This window comes from Danio rerio, chromosome 17, assembly GCF_049306965.1.
Source record: "Danio rerio strain Tuebingen ecotype United States chromosome 17, GRCz12tu, whole genome shotgun sequence".
In the NCBI taxonomy this organism is placed as follows: Eukaryota; Metazoa; Chordata; class Actinopteri; order Cypriniformes; family Danionidae; genus Danio; species Danio rerio.
In genome coordinates this window covers 36,792,152-36,804,864 of record NC_133192.1, presented here as the reverse complement: position 1 = coordinate 36,804,864, position 12,713 = coordinate 36,792,152, and the positions used below count along the sequence as shown (strand labels likewise).

Here is a 12,713-nt window from a genome sequence, read left to right as displayed (position 1 = left end):
AACTTTTTCTAGGAGCCTGATTTGTTTTGTACTATTCGATAGGGTAATACGAGCTATTATATATTTGCTTAATACCATCCACAAGGTAAGTTTACATGTATAAATAATCATATTGGAAAATAACATTTCATTTGTGTCATGTTTTAAAAATATTAGTGCATTGCTGTAGTAATGATAGAGATGAATGAGAGGGAGTGGCAGTTAAGTTCTTTTGAGCTGAGTGTATGTGTGTAACATGTGTGTGTGTTTGTGTGTAGCAGTACTAGTTTGATGTAATGTAGGGGCTGGGCGCGTCAGTCCGCCTACACGGGCTTTGTGTTGATGTTCAGGCGGCGCAACAGAGCTGACAGTCCGCGGGCAGTGCAGCACCAGAAAACAGCATTCCCGACACCCATCCACCATAAACAGAGGAAGAGGGGGAGAGGAGAGGACACACGGTGTTTTGGGCGATCTGACTGTAAGGGGAGTGGAACTGGACTGAATCATGGCCACTTCTACGTCTTGCACAGGCTCCACTTTGCTGCAGCCAATTAGTAAAATGATCGATCTGCCGCTGGACCAGGTAAACTGTCACTTTCACTGGCATTCATGTTTCGCTTTTGTTTTTTCGCTTAGCACGGATCGCTAGCTTTTGTGGAGTCGTTTGCTGTCAAGTCCAGCACATATTTGATGCATGATATAAAAAGCCTTTTCGTATTGTATAACATGAGCCTGAAATTCATCTCGCCCTTTTGGTCTTCTTTAACTTCCTGTGTTTTGGCCAAAATATTTCGTCTGATGACAAGTGAGTCACATGCTGTTCTGCTAAATATGCTATCTATTAAGATAGCATTTTAAGCATAAGCGCCTTCAGAGAAGTCCAAACGTGCACTCGGAGCGTTCATGAAGCAACCTCTCTGATGTTGTCTATGTAGGCAGCTCGATAGTTTTTGACACACGGCCATAGTCACGATTTGTGTCTGTGCTTGGAGCTCTTATCTACGAAATGATATATTTACAGATGTCCTGTCCTAAATATAGCCGCTCATAACATGAACGATTAAATAACAGTTAGCTTAACTTTAAGTAGGCTAGAACCGTTTCGGTTTCTTATTTGTTTTTACGTTATTATTATTATTTTTTATTTTGTTCGTCCTACTAGGCTACTAGTATTTGCTTGTATACTGTATGTCATCACAGAGATGATTATGGTGATTTATGTTTTGCTTTGCAAATAATATATATATATATATATATATATATATATATATATATATATATATATATATATATATATATAWTTTTTTTTTTTTTTTTTTCTCTGGCAGTAGATTGTAAATTGTAATAAATAATAAGGCATTGGCCGGAAGATTCTGACGGTATGATTAACGTTACCTTGGACAAAATATCAAAACACACTTTTCCCCCTTTTAACACTATATTTAATTTTTTGAAAGATTTAAAATATTTTTGAACAGTAAAAATGTCAGGCTAAATAATGAAAATGAATGATTCTGCAGTCTTCATTAGTTTAAAAAACACAAAGTTCTTTACAGTTTAAAACGGCATCTTTGATATCTTTTCTGCTGGAAATTCTGTTTTTCTAAAACCAAAAAAAAAAAAAAAAAAAAATCCTACTCATACCTTAGGAACGGTATTAAATAAATTTTTGGGCGGTTTGGGCTTTTGGACTTTTCCAAGCTGCGGTATACCTTAAAAATGGTTATCATCCCATCCCTAAATGGGACTGTGATGAACCCCAATGACTTGACTCCTTTGAATAAGCTCACTTAGGGATCCATTAAAGCAGAGATGCCCAAACTAGGACCCGCTGGCCAAAGTTGCCCCATGGTCACCTTTGATTTGAATTAGATCGTCATTTCTAATTTAACATACTTTTTTGTTTGTTTGTTTTATTGCAGAGCTTCAAAAATAAATAAATAACTTGATTTTTTGAAAGTAAATACTGTTGACAATGCAGAAGAAATCAAAGAGCAATTCAGGTGCTGCTTGACTGTATTCAGAAGAACTACTGTAATAAGTTAATTATAAATTGTTTTAAATTATACTGCATCAGATAATATGAAGCAATGTTTTCTACTTATTTTAAAATTTTATTAAATAAATTAGGAAATTACTCATGGCAACTTTAATGCAATTAAGTTTGGTATATTAACTTTGGCCCACCACTCTCAATCAAGTTTTTTTTTTTGGCCCTTCTTAAGAAAAAGATTGGGCACCCTTGCATTAAAGCAGGACTGTCCAAATTCGGTCCTGGAGGGCCGGTGTGTCCTGCATATTTTGTTCCTATCACAGTTAAACACACCAAACCAGCTAATAAAGCTCTTTCTAGGTATACTAGAAACTTCAAAGGAGGTGTGTTATAGGAAGTTGGAGCTAAAATATGCAGGACACCAGCCCTCCAGGACCGAGTCTGGACACACCATGCATTAAAGGAATAGTTCACATAAAACTTTTGAATATTAGCAGTTAGGCGACACAGTGATGCAGTAGGTATTGCTGTCGTCTCATAGCAAGAAGGTCGTTGGTTCGAGCCTCGGCTGGGTCAGTTTGCGTTTCTGTGTGAAGTTTGCGTGGGTTTCCTCCGGGTGCTCCGGTACCCCCCACAGTCCAAAGACATTTCTTCATTGGGACATTAAAGACAATTGAAACCAGTCCTTGGTGATTCACAACATTCAAGTCTTCCGCTACCACACTTTGAGAGTCAACAAAACATATTGGCACAAGCTAAATCAATATCCCTGGCTCTTGACAATACATTGATGTCTTATGAAGCGAACCAATTATTTACATAAAAGTGAACATTTTTATCTTTGATCACACAGCTTTAATCAATTTAATGCAGAAATGCAAAAGGTTTTGCTATGTTCACGAAAACTTTGAGCGTCATCATCTTGTTGCATAGTAAAGTATGCATAGATTTAAATTTAAACATGAGCTTGCGCTGTTTTGTTTACAACAGAGAGGGATGTTGTACGTGTTGTTCATCCAAATGATATAAAAGTCAGAATCATTAGCTCCCCTGAATTATTAGCCCCCCCCCTGCTTTTATTCTAGCCGAAAAGCAAGTAAGATTTTCCCCAGAAGAAAAAATAATATCAGACATACTGTGAACATTTCTGTGCTCTGTTAAACATCATATGTGAAATATTTAAAAAAGAAAAAAAGATTAAAAGGCTGGCTAATAATTCTGATTTCAACTGTATGTGTTTATCCTGGATGCTGCAACATATATAACAAAGTTGTAAACAAACAGTGTCAGCACACGTTTTTGTTAGCATCTGTTCACATCTCATAATGCAACATTAAGACTTGAGCATGCTGAGGACTATTTACTGATGCTGTGTATGAAAATTTAATTATGTAAGAAGTAATATTTAGTTTACATGACAGAAATATAGTTTTGGTTTGGCCGTAAGTCACTGTTTTTAAGCCATTAACAGGCCAATACTGATATATTCATCCAATATGGTGGATGTATTGGAATAACACAAGCCCACTTGAGCTGAAATGTTTGTGGTTGCTGGTATCATTTGCCTATTGTAGATTGCTTGTATGGATGAATTAATAACGCCTCAGGAAATGTCATATGCCTTAGGTTACTTCTTTCTATCATAACCCTTCACAAAAACAAATTGTACAGTCTAACAATGCTGCTCTATTGAACAAATGTGGAGGTGTAATAAAATATTCATTGAATGTTGCAGTTAAAATCCTAACTGCCTTGCATGAAAGTGATAACAAACTTTCTCTCATGTACAGCGGGATGTTCTTCTGCAGTGCCTCTTTCTTTTAATGTGATGTAGGAGGTCAGATTAACCTGAACTACCATTTGCATTGCTGATCATGCAGAAGTTTTGATGATAGATGCTGTTTATCATTCAATCTGTTGACTGACATGTTTAGTTAGTGATTTTAGAACAAATACTAAACATGGACAGCAAGACCTTTATCGAGGTCAGCCCCACTAGACGCTTATGTGTTCAAATATTACCTCATTAGTCTTGCTTTATGGTAATACCTAAGGATTTGCTTCTGCAAACATAGCTTGACAAAACCATCTCTAGGGTTCACAGAGAATGGTCAAATACCAAGTCTGATTGATGCCAGATGTCAGAGGAGAATAGGTTGTCTAGTTTGAGCTGATAGAAAAGCAACAGTAACTCACAAACTGTACCCGCTCTTTACAACTGAGCTGTGCAGAAGACCATTTCTGAACATTTCTGTAGACAGGCTCTATGAAATTGGGACTATACATGGTTGGAAAAGGTTGTCTGGTCTGATTAATCACAATTTCCACCTTGACATTCAGATGGTCGGGTCAGAATTTGGTATAAACAAGAAAGAATAAATACCAACATTTCAGAGTAAAGTGGGGGTGTAATAATGTTGGGGATATATTGTTAGCAGACATTGGGCCCATTACTAACTTAGCACAATTAGCTGACCACAGTGTACCCATTTTGTGATGTTTACTTTCAGCCGTATAATTAACCACCATGTTGCAAAGCTCATGGAATGAAAGGTTAAAGGCTCTTGTCTGGTGTACTTCTAACAAAGTTTTTGATTTTCGTTAAAAAGCAATACGAAGTTCGAAAAGACTGAGTGATGGTATATGGCGTTTGAGCATTCTTGTGCTGCAGTAGGTGGGTTGTGAATTTGTCAGGTTGCATATTTTTCTATTTGCCACAGACAGACGGTGACTGAAGTTGTGGTGAGGTGGGCTTCTTATCTTGTGTGTTACCCCCTCTGAGTCTTTAAAATATCTCAGTGAGTGATCGTACAGGTGCGGATACATCTGTTTCAGTTTGACTCTCCACTAAATTCATATAGCTAGTTTTATAAAGAAGGAGAAATTTACATGTTTTTATAGTGCATTTATAGCAGTAGACAATATACCCAAAGTAGGGTTGCACGATACTGGAATTTGGTACCAATCGATACTGACATTTTAAAAAACATCCATTTCCCCCTAATATTTGAGCGCTGTTAATCGCATTCTTAAACTCTGCTGATTTATCATTGGGTTCTGACTGTGACTGTGATTGGCCATGGAGGTCATCAGTTCACTGAACTCACTGCTATTTACTGAGTGTAACCTCAGATGCATGGACACTGGAGCGTTTCAAAGTCATGTCTATCAGCTGGTTTGTCTATAGGCTGACATACAAGCGATCCGCTGTTGAATTAGGGCTTCAAAACCCAATGGCAAATCAGAAGTGTTTAAGAACGCGCTCAATATCACTCATAGGTTAGGATAAAATGGCCGTTTTTGAATTTTTAGTATCGATTGGTACCAAATTCCAGTATCGTGATAATTCTAACCCAAAGTGCTTTACTATTGTGTGAGGAGGTCTCTCTTAACCACCGCCAATGTGCATCATCCACCTGGATGATATGGCAACAGGACAACGCTTATTACACTTCAGCTGTGGGTGGACAGGAGAGATAGTGATACAGTAAATTTGGTGGAGGCCGTAAGGTAAGGGCCGATGAAGAGAATTTGGCCTGGACACCAGGGACACCCCTACTCTTTACAAGAAGAGACATAAGATTTTTAATGACCACAGAAAGTCAGGATCTTAGTTTAGTGCACTCCTTAAAAATAACCGTTTTGGCCCATATCTTGTATTGAATAATATACTGACACAACTCTGACAGCAATTAAAGTAATAATGACAACATATGGATAAAAGATCAACCAGATGGTCATGATGCCTGTTAAAGGTCTCATCTGAACAACGGCATATCTGACGTCTTGTCCTCATCAATATACTGGGACGTTAGGACCCACACAGACTGCAGGATGTGCACTGATGCTGACTTCACATGTTGTTTTAGATTTTGTTCTCCTGTCGGTCTCCTGTGGAATGAGAAACGAATTAGGGAAAGGAATTGCACTTCAAAGAAGGTGTTTAAGAGCCAAAACGAACTCCCACAAAGGTTTGCTTAAGTGAGCTGTTTCAAAATGCCAAAACAACCAGGGCTTTAACAGCATGGATATGCATCTGACAAGTCTACTGTGTGATTCTGTCATGTCAATAAGGACCAACATGTTTTGAGGAATGTTTCCTGCACCTTGTTAAATCTATGCCACAAAGAATCTGAAGGCAAAGTAGTGTGCTGTCCAGTACTAGCAAGGTGCACAAAATAAACTGGCCATGATTGTATGCACTTATTTGACCTCTTTAGTCAGCCATCATGCAAGTCTGGGCATGAGTGAGTAAAGAAATGCTGTCATTCTGGTGTGGGTAGATTCTTGAATGTCTTTTGATACGCCTACCTGTTTACCATATTTTTAAATGTGTATTCAACATTGTTCATGGTTACATTCCCCAAAACATTAACCTGTAGTCAAGAGAAATCAAGGAAGGAAAGTCAAACAAACAAGGTGGTTTTTGGGCTGTATGTCCATTTGGTTATATCCGCAGCTTTCATGTCCTTTGCTATATGGTTGGCATGCTTCTTCACCAGACATTTTGAATGGGATTTTGGCAGGCATAAAGCCTACAAACCCTCTCCCGACACGATTCTACTCCAGAACTGTTAATGTGACAGGAATCAATAACTCGGTCTGAGCCCGTCATGAAACGAGCTGTCAGGACGCTTACTACGAACTGAGCTTTAGCCAACACTGGATTGAAACTATATAGATCTGTTTGTGATTATATAAGATGTGGGTTGATAGGCTGGGCTTAAAAGTGCGTGCTGTGTAACATGACAGTGTATAATTTGAGACTGTTACTGTTAAAATAGCCTCGTCGCTAAGGGTACTTCCCAGTCAGCTGTGAGGGTATTAGCTCATAAGCAGGCCCAGACACAATCTGCCAACATTTTTTGCTATTTCTGTGCAGAATTTTGTAAAAAGAATCTGTGGATTTATGTGGAATGATTTTGTGAGTATAGTAACTGAAATGAAAACATGAAATAAAAAATACCTTTTTAACTTTTAAGGTTTACCATGCAAATCCAAATAAATCCACTTGTTGGGTAAACAAAGCAAGTCTCTCGTATATCTACTAAAATAAATACAAATACATTAGTTCACACTCGAAAGGACACTCTTTAAAAGCAGTTCAGTTTCCCATCAAAGCATTGTTAAACACTTGCTGACAACATAGTTTATTTGCTAAGACTGTTGTTTTAGCATCAGATGTGCTCAAATAATTATCCAAATTAGGTTATGGCACATCCCGCCGCAAAAACATTGATTCATCTTGTAGTAAGGTGCTGAATGCTGGAACAGTACTTTTGTGAAATAATTTTGCTATCTTTTCTATGTATTTGAATATGTATTTCATTCATTTGATGGCAAGTTGAAATTTCAGCATCATTACTTCAGTTTTTAGCAGGCTTAGGGATGCTCATTTTAGTTAATTTTGCCAACCGAACTTCCGGGAGACTTGGAATGTCTGAATATTTAACAACTATAGTGAGACGCGATCCAGCTGTACATCCTTGATAAACTGTCTGACATGCACTGCTCTCGGGAGATCAGAGGAGCATGACATGATAGTGTGTGGCTGTGTGTGTGTGTGACGGGGGCATGGCAGAGGATCGGCAATGCTGGCATAGCATCGTGTTGTCTGTTGGTCATCGGTGATGGACGATGGCATCGTTTATCTGCCCAACCCTAAGGCCTGCTTTACTACATCCAATCAGCTCACAGTGGGAAAAACAAGCCACGCCCACTTTTTCCATTTAATATTCCGTTTCTCTAGAAACTATCACAATATGAAAAAAAAGCTCTTAGTTTCCGGTTCATGTGGACTTTAACGTGGCTGACTTTAGTATTGGTAACCTAGCAACCAGATGTAAACAATGCAAGCATAATTGAGTAACGTGACTATAATGTTTGCTATGTCTTACTATTAGTTTATTTGATGAATGCGTTTCCATTTTTTGCATTATTTCTTTTCCTCAAGTCCAAAACCACCACAAGACGGCATTGAAAAGATTTTATGACTAAAGGAAGTATTAGAATGCACATTAACACAGGGTCACAGGGTGTTGGAAACCCAGCTAGTGTCAAATGATCATTCAGCAATCATTTCTAATGTATTGATTTGGTATTGTTTTTGTATTATTAGCCTTATTATGCTTTTATGGTGGACAAACATTAATGTAAACATCAGTGCTTTTAACTATACAGTGTTGTGCACTGTATATTGATGTAATATTGTGTGTCAAAGTGGCACTAATGTTTAATGAAATTTACACCAGAGTCTAAGTCTCAATGGTTTGTCCCCTTACGATCCATATGCTTTTGTAGCGATATGCAATAGGGAAGCACGCAGGTCTCTTGTCGTTCACTTGAGTGCGCACAGCATGAGCGTGAGGCGCATCACTGATTTCTCACCGGAGGTCTGTGCCCCCTCTTCTGTCTCTGTAAATGGGCACTCTCTTGGGACCAGTTGCCTCTGCTTGAGTTTTGCCCATGGGACTGTTGTACTGTGGCATTGTCCCTTGATGTGCAATTGATGTGAAAGTTCAGCTTTCTCAAAATGCTGTTGGATCGTTTTGCTCATAGTGAAACTCAACCGTGATGCTGTCTTTGAGTTTGAATTGCTTGTGGTTACTTGATGTTGTGGTGGCACTTGGCCGAAAACTGAATCTTAATGAATAAATCTTAACTGAATTTTAATTAATTTAAACTAAATAATATAAATAAGTAATATAAAGTTTTTTTTTTAATTGAAAGACTTTTAATTGAAAATTTGGCTGATTAAAAAAACAAACAAAAAAAAAAACAAACACAAGAATTGGACTGAGTTGGGAAGCGTCATTTTATCCGTGTTGCCATGATAGCACAGTAGCATGCTATTGCAAGCAGCAGGAACAAGTATACTGTACAGAAATGTCATGTTGGCATGGTATTTGTACTGACTTTGCATTTCAGATGGCATGTGGGGTTCGTGCATAAACATGTATGTGTATACATGAGTGAAATGTCCATAGAGCAGAATATTCAGCTATTTTAAACTTTAACAACGGCACATTCAATTCAATTCAATTCATCTTTATTTCTATAGCAATTTTACAATGTAGATTGTGTCAAAGCAGCTTAACATAGAAATTCTAATAAATTGAAACTCAGTCTAGTTTTGGTGGGCAGTGAGTTGAAGTTCAGTTCTCTGTGGTTTAATTTTCACTGTTTAAAGTCCAAACACTGAAGAGCAAATCCATCGATGAGCAATTCCACAAGTCCCAAGCAAGCAAGCCAGTGGAGAAAATGGCGAGGAACAAACTTAATCAAGTGACGAAAAAATGAAGGAATAAACCTTGAGGGAAACCCGGCTCAGTTGGGCACAAACTTTTTGTACAAGATCATTGCATTGCTTTGCTTCATCAATTTAGCAGAGCCGTTTTTCCTGCTTATATTGGCCATTTTTCTCCTTTGGAAAAAAATCCAAAGGTTCAAAAGTTTCCAGCAGATAATCGAAAATCAGATTCGAAATCAGATTATTACACAGCTGTCTGGAATACTTGATTCTTATTGGTCAGTACTGGCATTTCAAGCTATGTTATTCCGAGATAACAACCTGTAGGTAAATAACACAGGCTCATTTGGGAACTTTGAATCACCTTGACCATCAGTGAATACGTTCATATCATTTTGCCTTGTGAGTGAGCGAATGCTTTATTTAGCCAGTATAATTTCTGTCAGCTTTACATTTTTGACTGTTTGGTGTTCTCTTGTGATTTTATAATGTGCAATTTGTATGCCTTGTACTCCATCAGCTGTTTGCATGTCTGTCAGCTTTGCTTTTAATTACTAACATAACATACCCTGTAATGTGGCGACTAGCCAATCCGAATCAAGCATTCCTGACAGCCGTGTAATACAGTTACTTAATTAAATTAAACTGATGATGAAAACTACTTGTATTGAGCTGCATGGTGGCGCAGTGGATAGCATGTTCACCCCGCAGCAAGAAGATCACTGGTTCGAGCCTCGGCTGGGTCAGTTGGCTTTTCTGTGTGGAGTTTGCATGTTCTCCCCGTGTTCACGTGGGTTTCCCCTACAATCCAAAGACATGCGCTATATGAGAATTGGGTAGGGTAAATTGTCCATTGTGTATGTGTGTAAATGAGTGTGTATGGTTGTTTCCCAGTGATGGGTTGCAGCTGGAAGGGCATCCGCTGTGTCAAATATATGCTGGATAAGTTGGTGGTTCATTCCACTGTGGCGATAAAGGGACTTAGCCAAAAAGTAAACTAATGAATGAACTACTTGTAAAGCATTTTTAAATCCTGTTTACTAGTTACTGGTTAATTATTGACAATTGAAAACTGTAGCAGTTTAATTGAATGCAGCTAAAAATAAATAAGAAAAATTGAAGGTCTCTTTAAAATTAACATTATTTCTGTAACAAATTCAGCTATTTTTTTTAAAACAACAACAACAAAAGAAAAGTTAACTAACTAATTAGCTAACTAACTAATGCATTTACTAATGTTTACTATTGGGACCTTTTTGTTAATTGTTACATGTTGGACTTTATAATGTAGTTGCATTTAATTTTTTGATAGATTTGTTTACTCTTAACATTTAGAGCATGTGTCATCTGAAGCATTTTTTGCACTGCAGAAGCACAAGCGTTGTTCTAAAAACACTACTCCAACTGTCAAAGCTTTTAAAACTTGCAGAGTGCTCATTGCTGAGCGTAAAATGTGCAAATTCAGACTGGCAAAGATGAATCAGCCAAGTTCAGACTGCCAAAATTATTGTGTGTTTGTGTGTGTGTGTGTGTGTGTGTGTGTGTGTGCGCGCGCATATATTTAATAGAACTGATTTTAAAAACCTTCAGCAATTGCACATACTAACATTCCATTTCATTCAGGGGTGTGATGAGGGTATAGTAGCATTTATTTTCCAATCTTGCACCTGGCTAATCCTTACTCCCGCTTTTCCACACTGTAAAACCCAACAGTCAACTTTTATCAAATAAAATGAGTGTGGTTAACTCAAAATTGACTGAAAGTTAATTCTACTCATTTGAAAAGAGTTTTGAACTCAGTGTTGAAGGTAGTTGGTTAATTAAATACATCATTACTTCAACTTAAATGGAGTAAGTTCACAGTACTCATATAGATTATTTTTATTTTTTAACTCAAACCATATGAGGAATCCGATTGCTACAAACCCTTTAAGTTGCCTTAACTTATTGGGTTTTACAGTACTCAGTTGGTTTGAGTTCTCTTCATTTATTGGGATTTACTGCGCTCAAATGGCTTTGTTTACTCATGGATTAAGTTCACAGTACTCATTAGGAACGTTTTTGGAATATTCTTGTGAAATGCCCTATTTTTAATGTTATCAGAAAACAATTTTTATCTGAAGAGACTTTAAATGAAATAATTTTAAATGTGAATCCTTCTAAAATTGTAAAAAAAATTATCAAAAGGAAACCTTAAAAAACGGTTTTATTATTATTATTATTATTATTATTATTATTATTATTATTATTATTATTATTATTAATAATAATATTATTGTTCATGTATTTTACCGTGTCATTTATTGCTGTTGATGACTTATAATTGTTAGAATATTTTTATAATTATAGAAATGTGGTATTCATAAAATGTGGTAAACTTGATCTGTTTTTTTTTTTTTTCTTTTGCCATGACATAGCCATAGAAGCTAAAACTCTCTCTCTACTCATTAGGATTAGGTTTAAAACTTAAATGGTTTGTTTCAATCGGTTTCCTCAAATTGTTTGAGTTACCTTAACTTTTTGGGTTTTACAGTCTTGTCTCCGTTGGGTTTCATTGAAGTCTAAGAGACAGAGCCATATATTTTACTGTCACTCCTGCTGATTTCATCAACCAGATATGATGCCTTGCATAAGAGAGAGAGATAATTATGGCTCTTGCACTTTGCTATAGCATGCCAGTTCTAGATTTTTCTTTTGGTGATTTTTTTTTTAACACTCTTAAAGAGATAGTTCACCCTAATAATTTTCCTCCTTGCAATATTTTGTTCTAGATATCTATTCTTCCATGAAACACAATAAGATATTCATCAGTTTTTAAATATATCTGTGTATCATGCATTCATTTTTATATTTGCACAAAGTGTGTGATGTTTCAGAGTAGGTTAATACTCTGCCTACATGATGGCTGTCCTAAATAACTTTACAGCGGCATACAGGGACATCATCCAGAGTGGCCAACAACAATGATCCTGCTTACTCTATAAAAACAGAAATGACAGCATGATGTTTGGAGTTCTCAAGTTTCTTGTGGTAAGAGTAATGATTGTGTCTTACTCATCACAGCCTCAAAGCACAAGCTCACATTAAGTAGGGTGCTTGCGTGTAAAGTTCTTCCCTTGTCTGTGGCAGCTAGCAAACATAGTTATTGAGGGATGGAAATAAGTAATGACTTGTGTGGTTTTAAAACAACTTGTTCAGCCATAAAGTTTTTCAGGAGCAGTACCTGCCTGTTGTGTTATTCCAGTGAATCCCAATAGTGTGATTAGTTCATTTTTAAACATATGGTGAAGCTTTTTAGATCTAGCATTCATTTATTGTGTTCTAGTGATCGGAAGAGATACAAGACAATTTCCGCAAGGTATTATCATCATGTGTTTAGTTGTGTCTTGTGATCGTGTGCATGATGTGTCAGGAGTCGGGAGCCTTCCTCTTCATAATGCTCTTAGTCTATTTTGGTGGAGCACTTTCTTGCAAGCTGTTAAAGAAGAGTTG

At 37.0% G+C, this 12,713-nt stretch overlaps 1 protein-coding gene across 3 annotated transcripts in view; it reads left to right on the top strand.

The window, feature by feature from the left end:
• Window positions 1-348: 348 nt before the first annotated feature.
• Window positions 349-12,713, top strand: part of mboat2a (membrane bound O-acyltransferase domain containing 2a) — a 111,660-nt gene continuing 99,295 nt past the window's right edge. For 2 of the 3 annotated variants that reach the window (XM_694203.8, XM_073927793.1), the window contains exon 1: window positions 349-562. In XM_694203.8, the coding sequence (XP_699295.3) occupies window positions 485-562 (78 nt within the window). In that variant the 5' untranslated portion in view covers window positions 349-484. The remainder of the gene's footprint in view (window positions 563-12,713) is intronic. The other variant, XM_073927792.1, reaches the window with a different exon arrangement.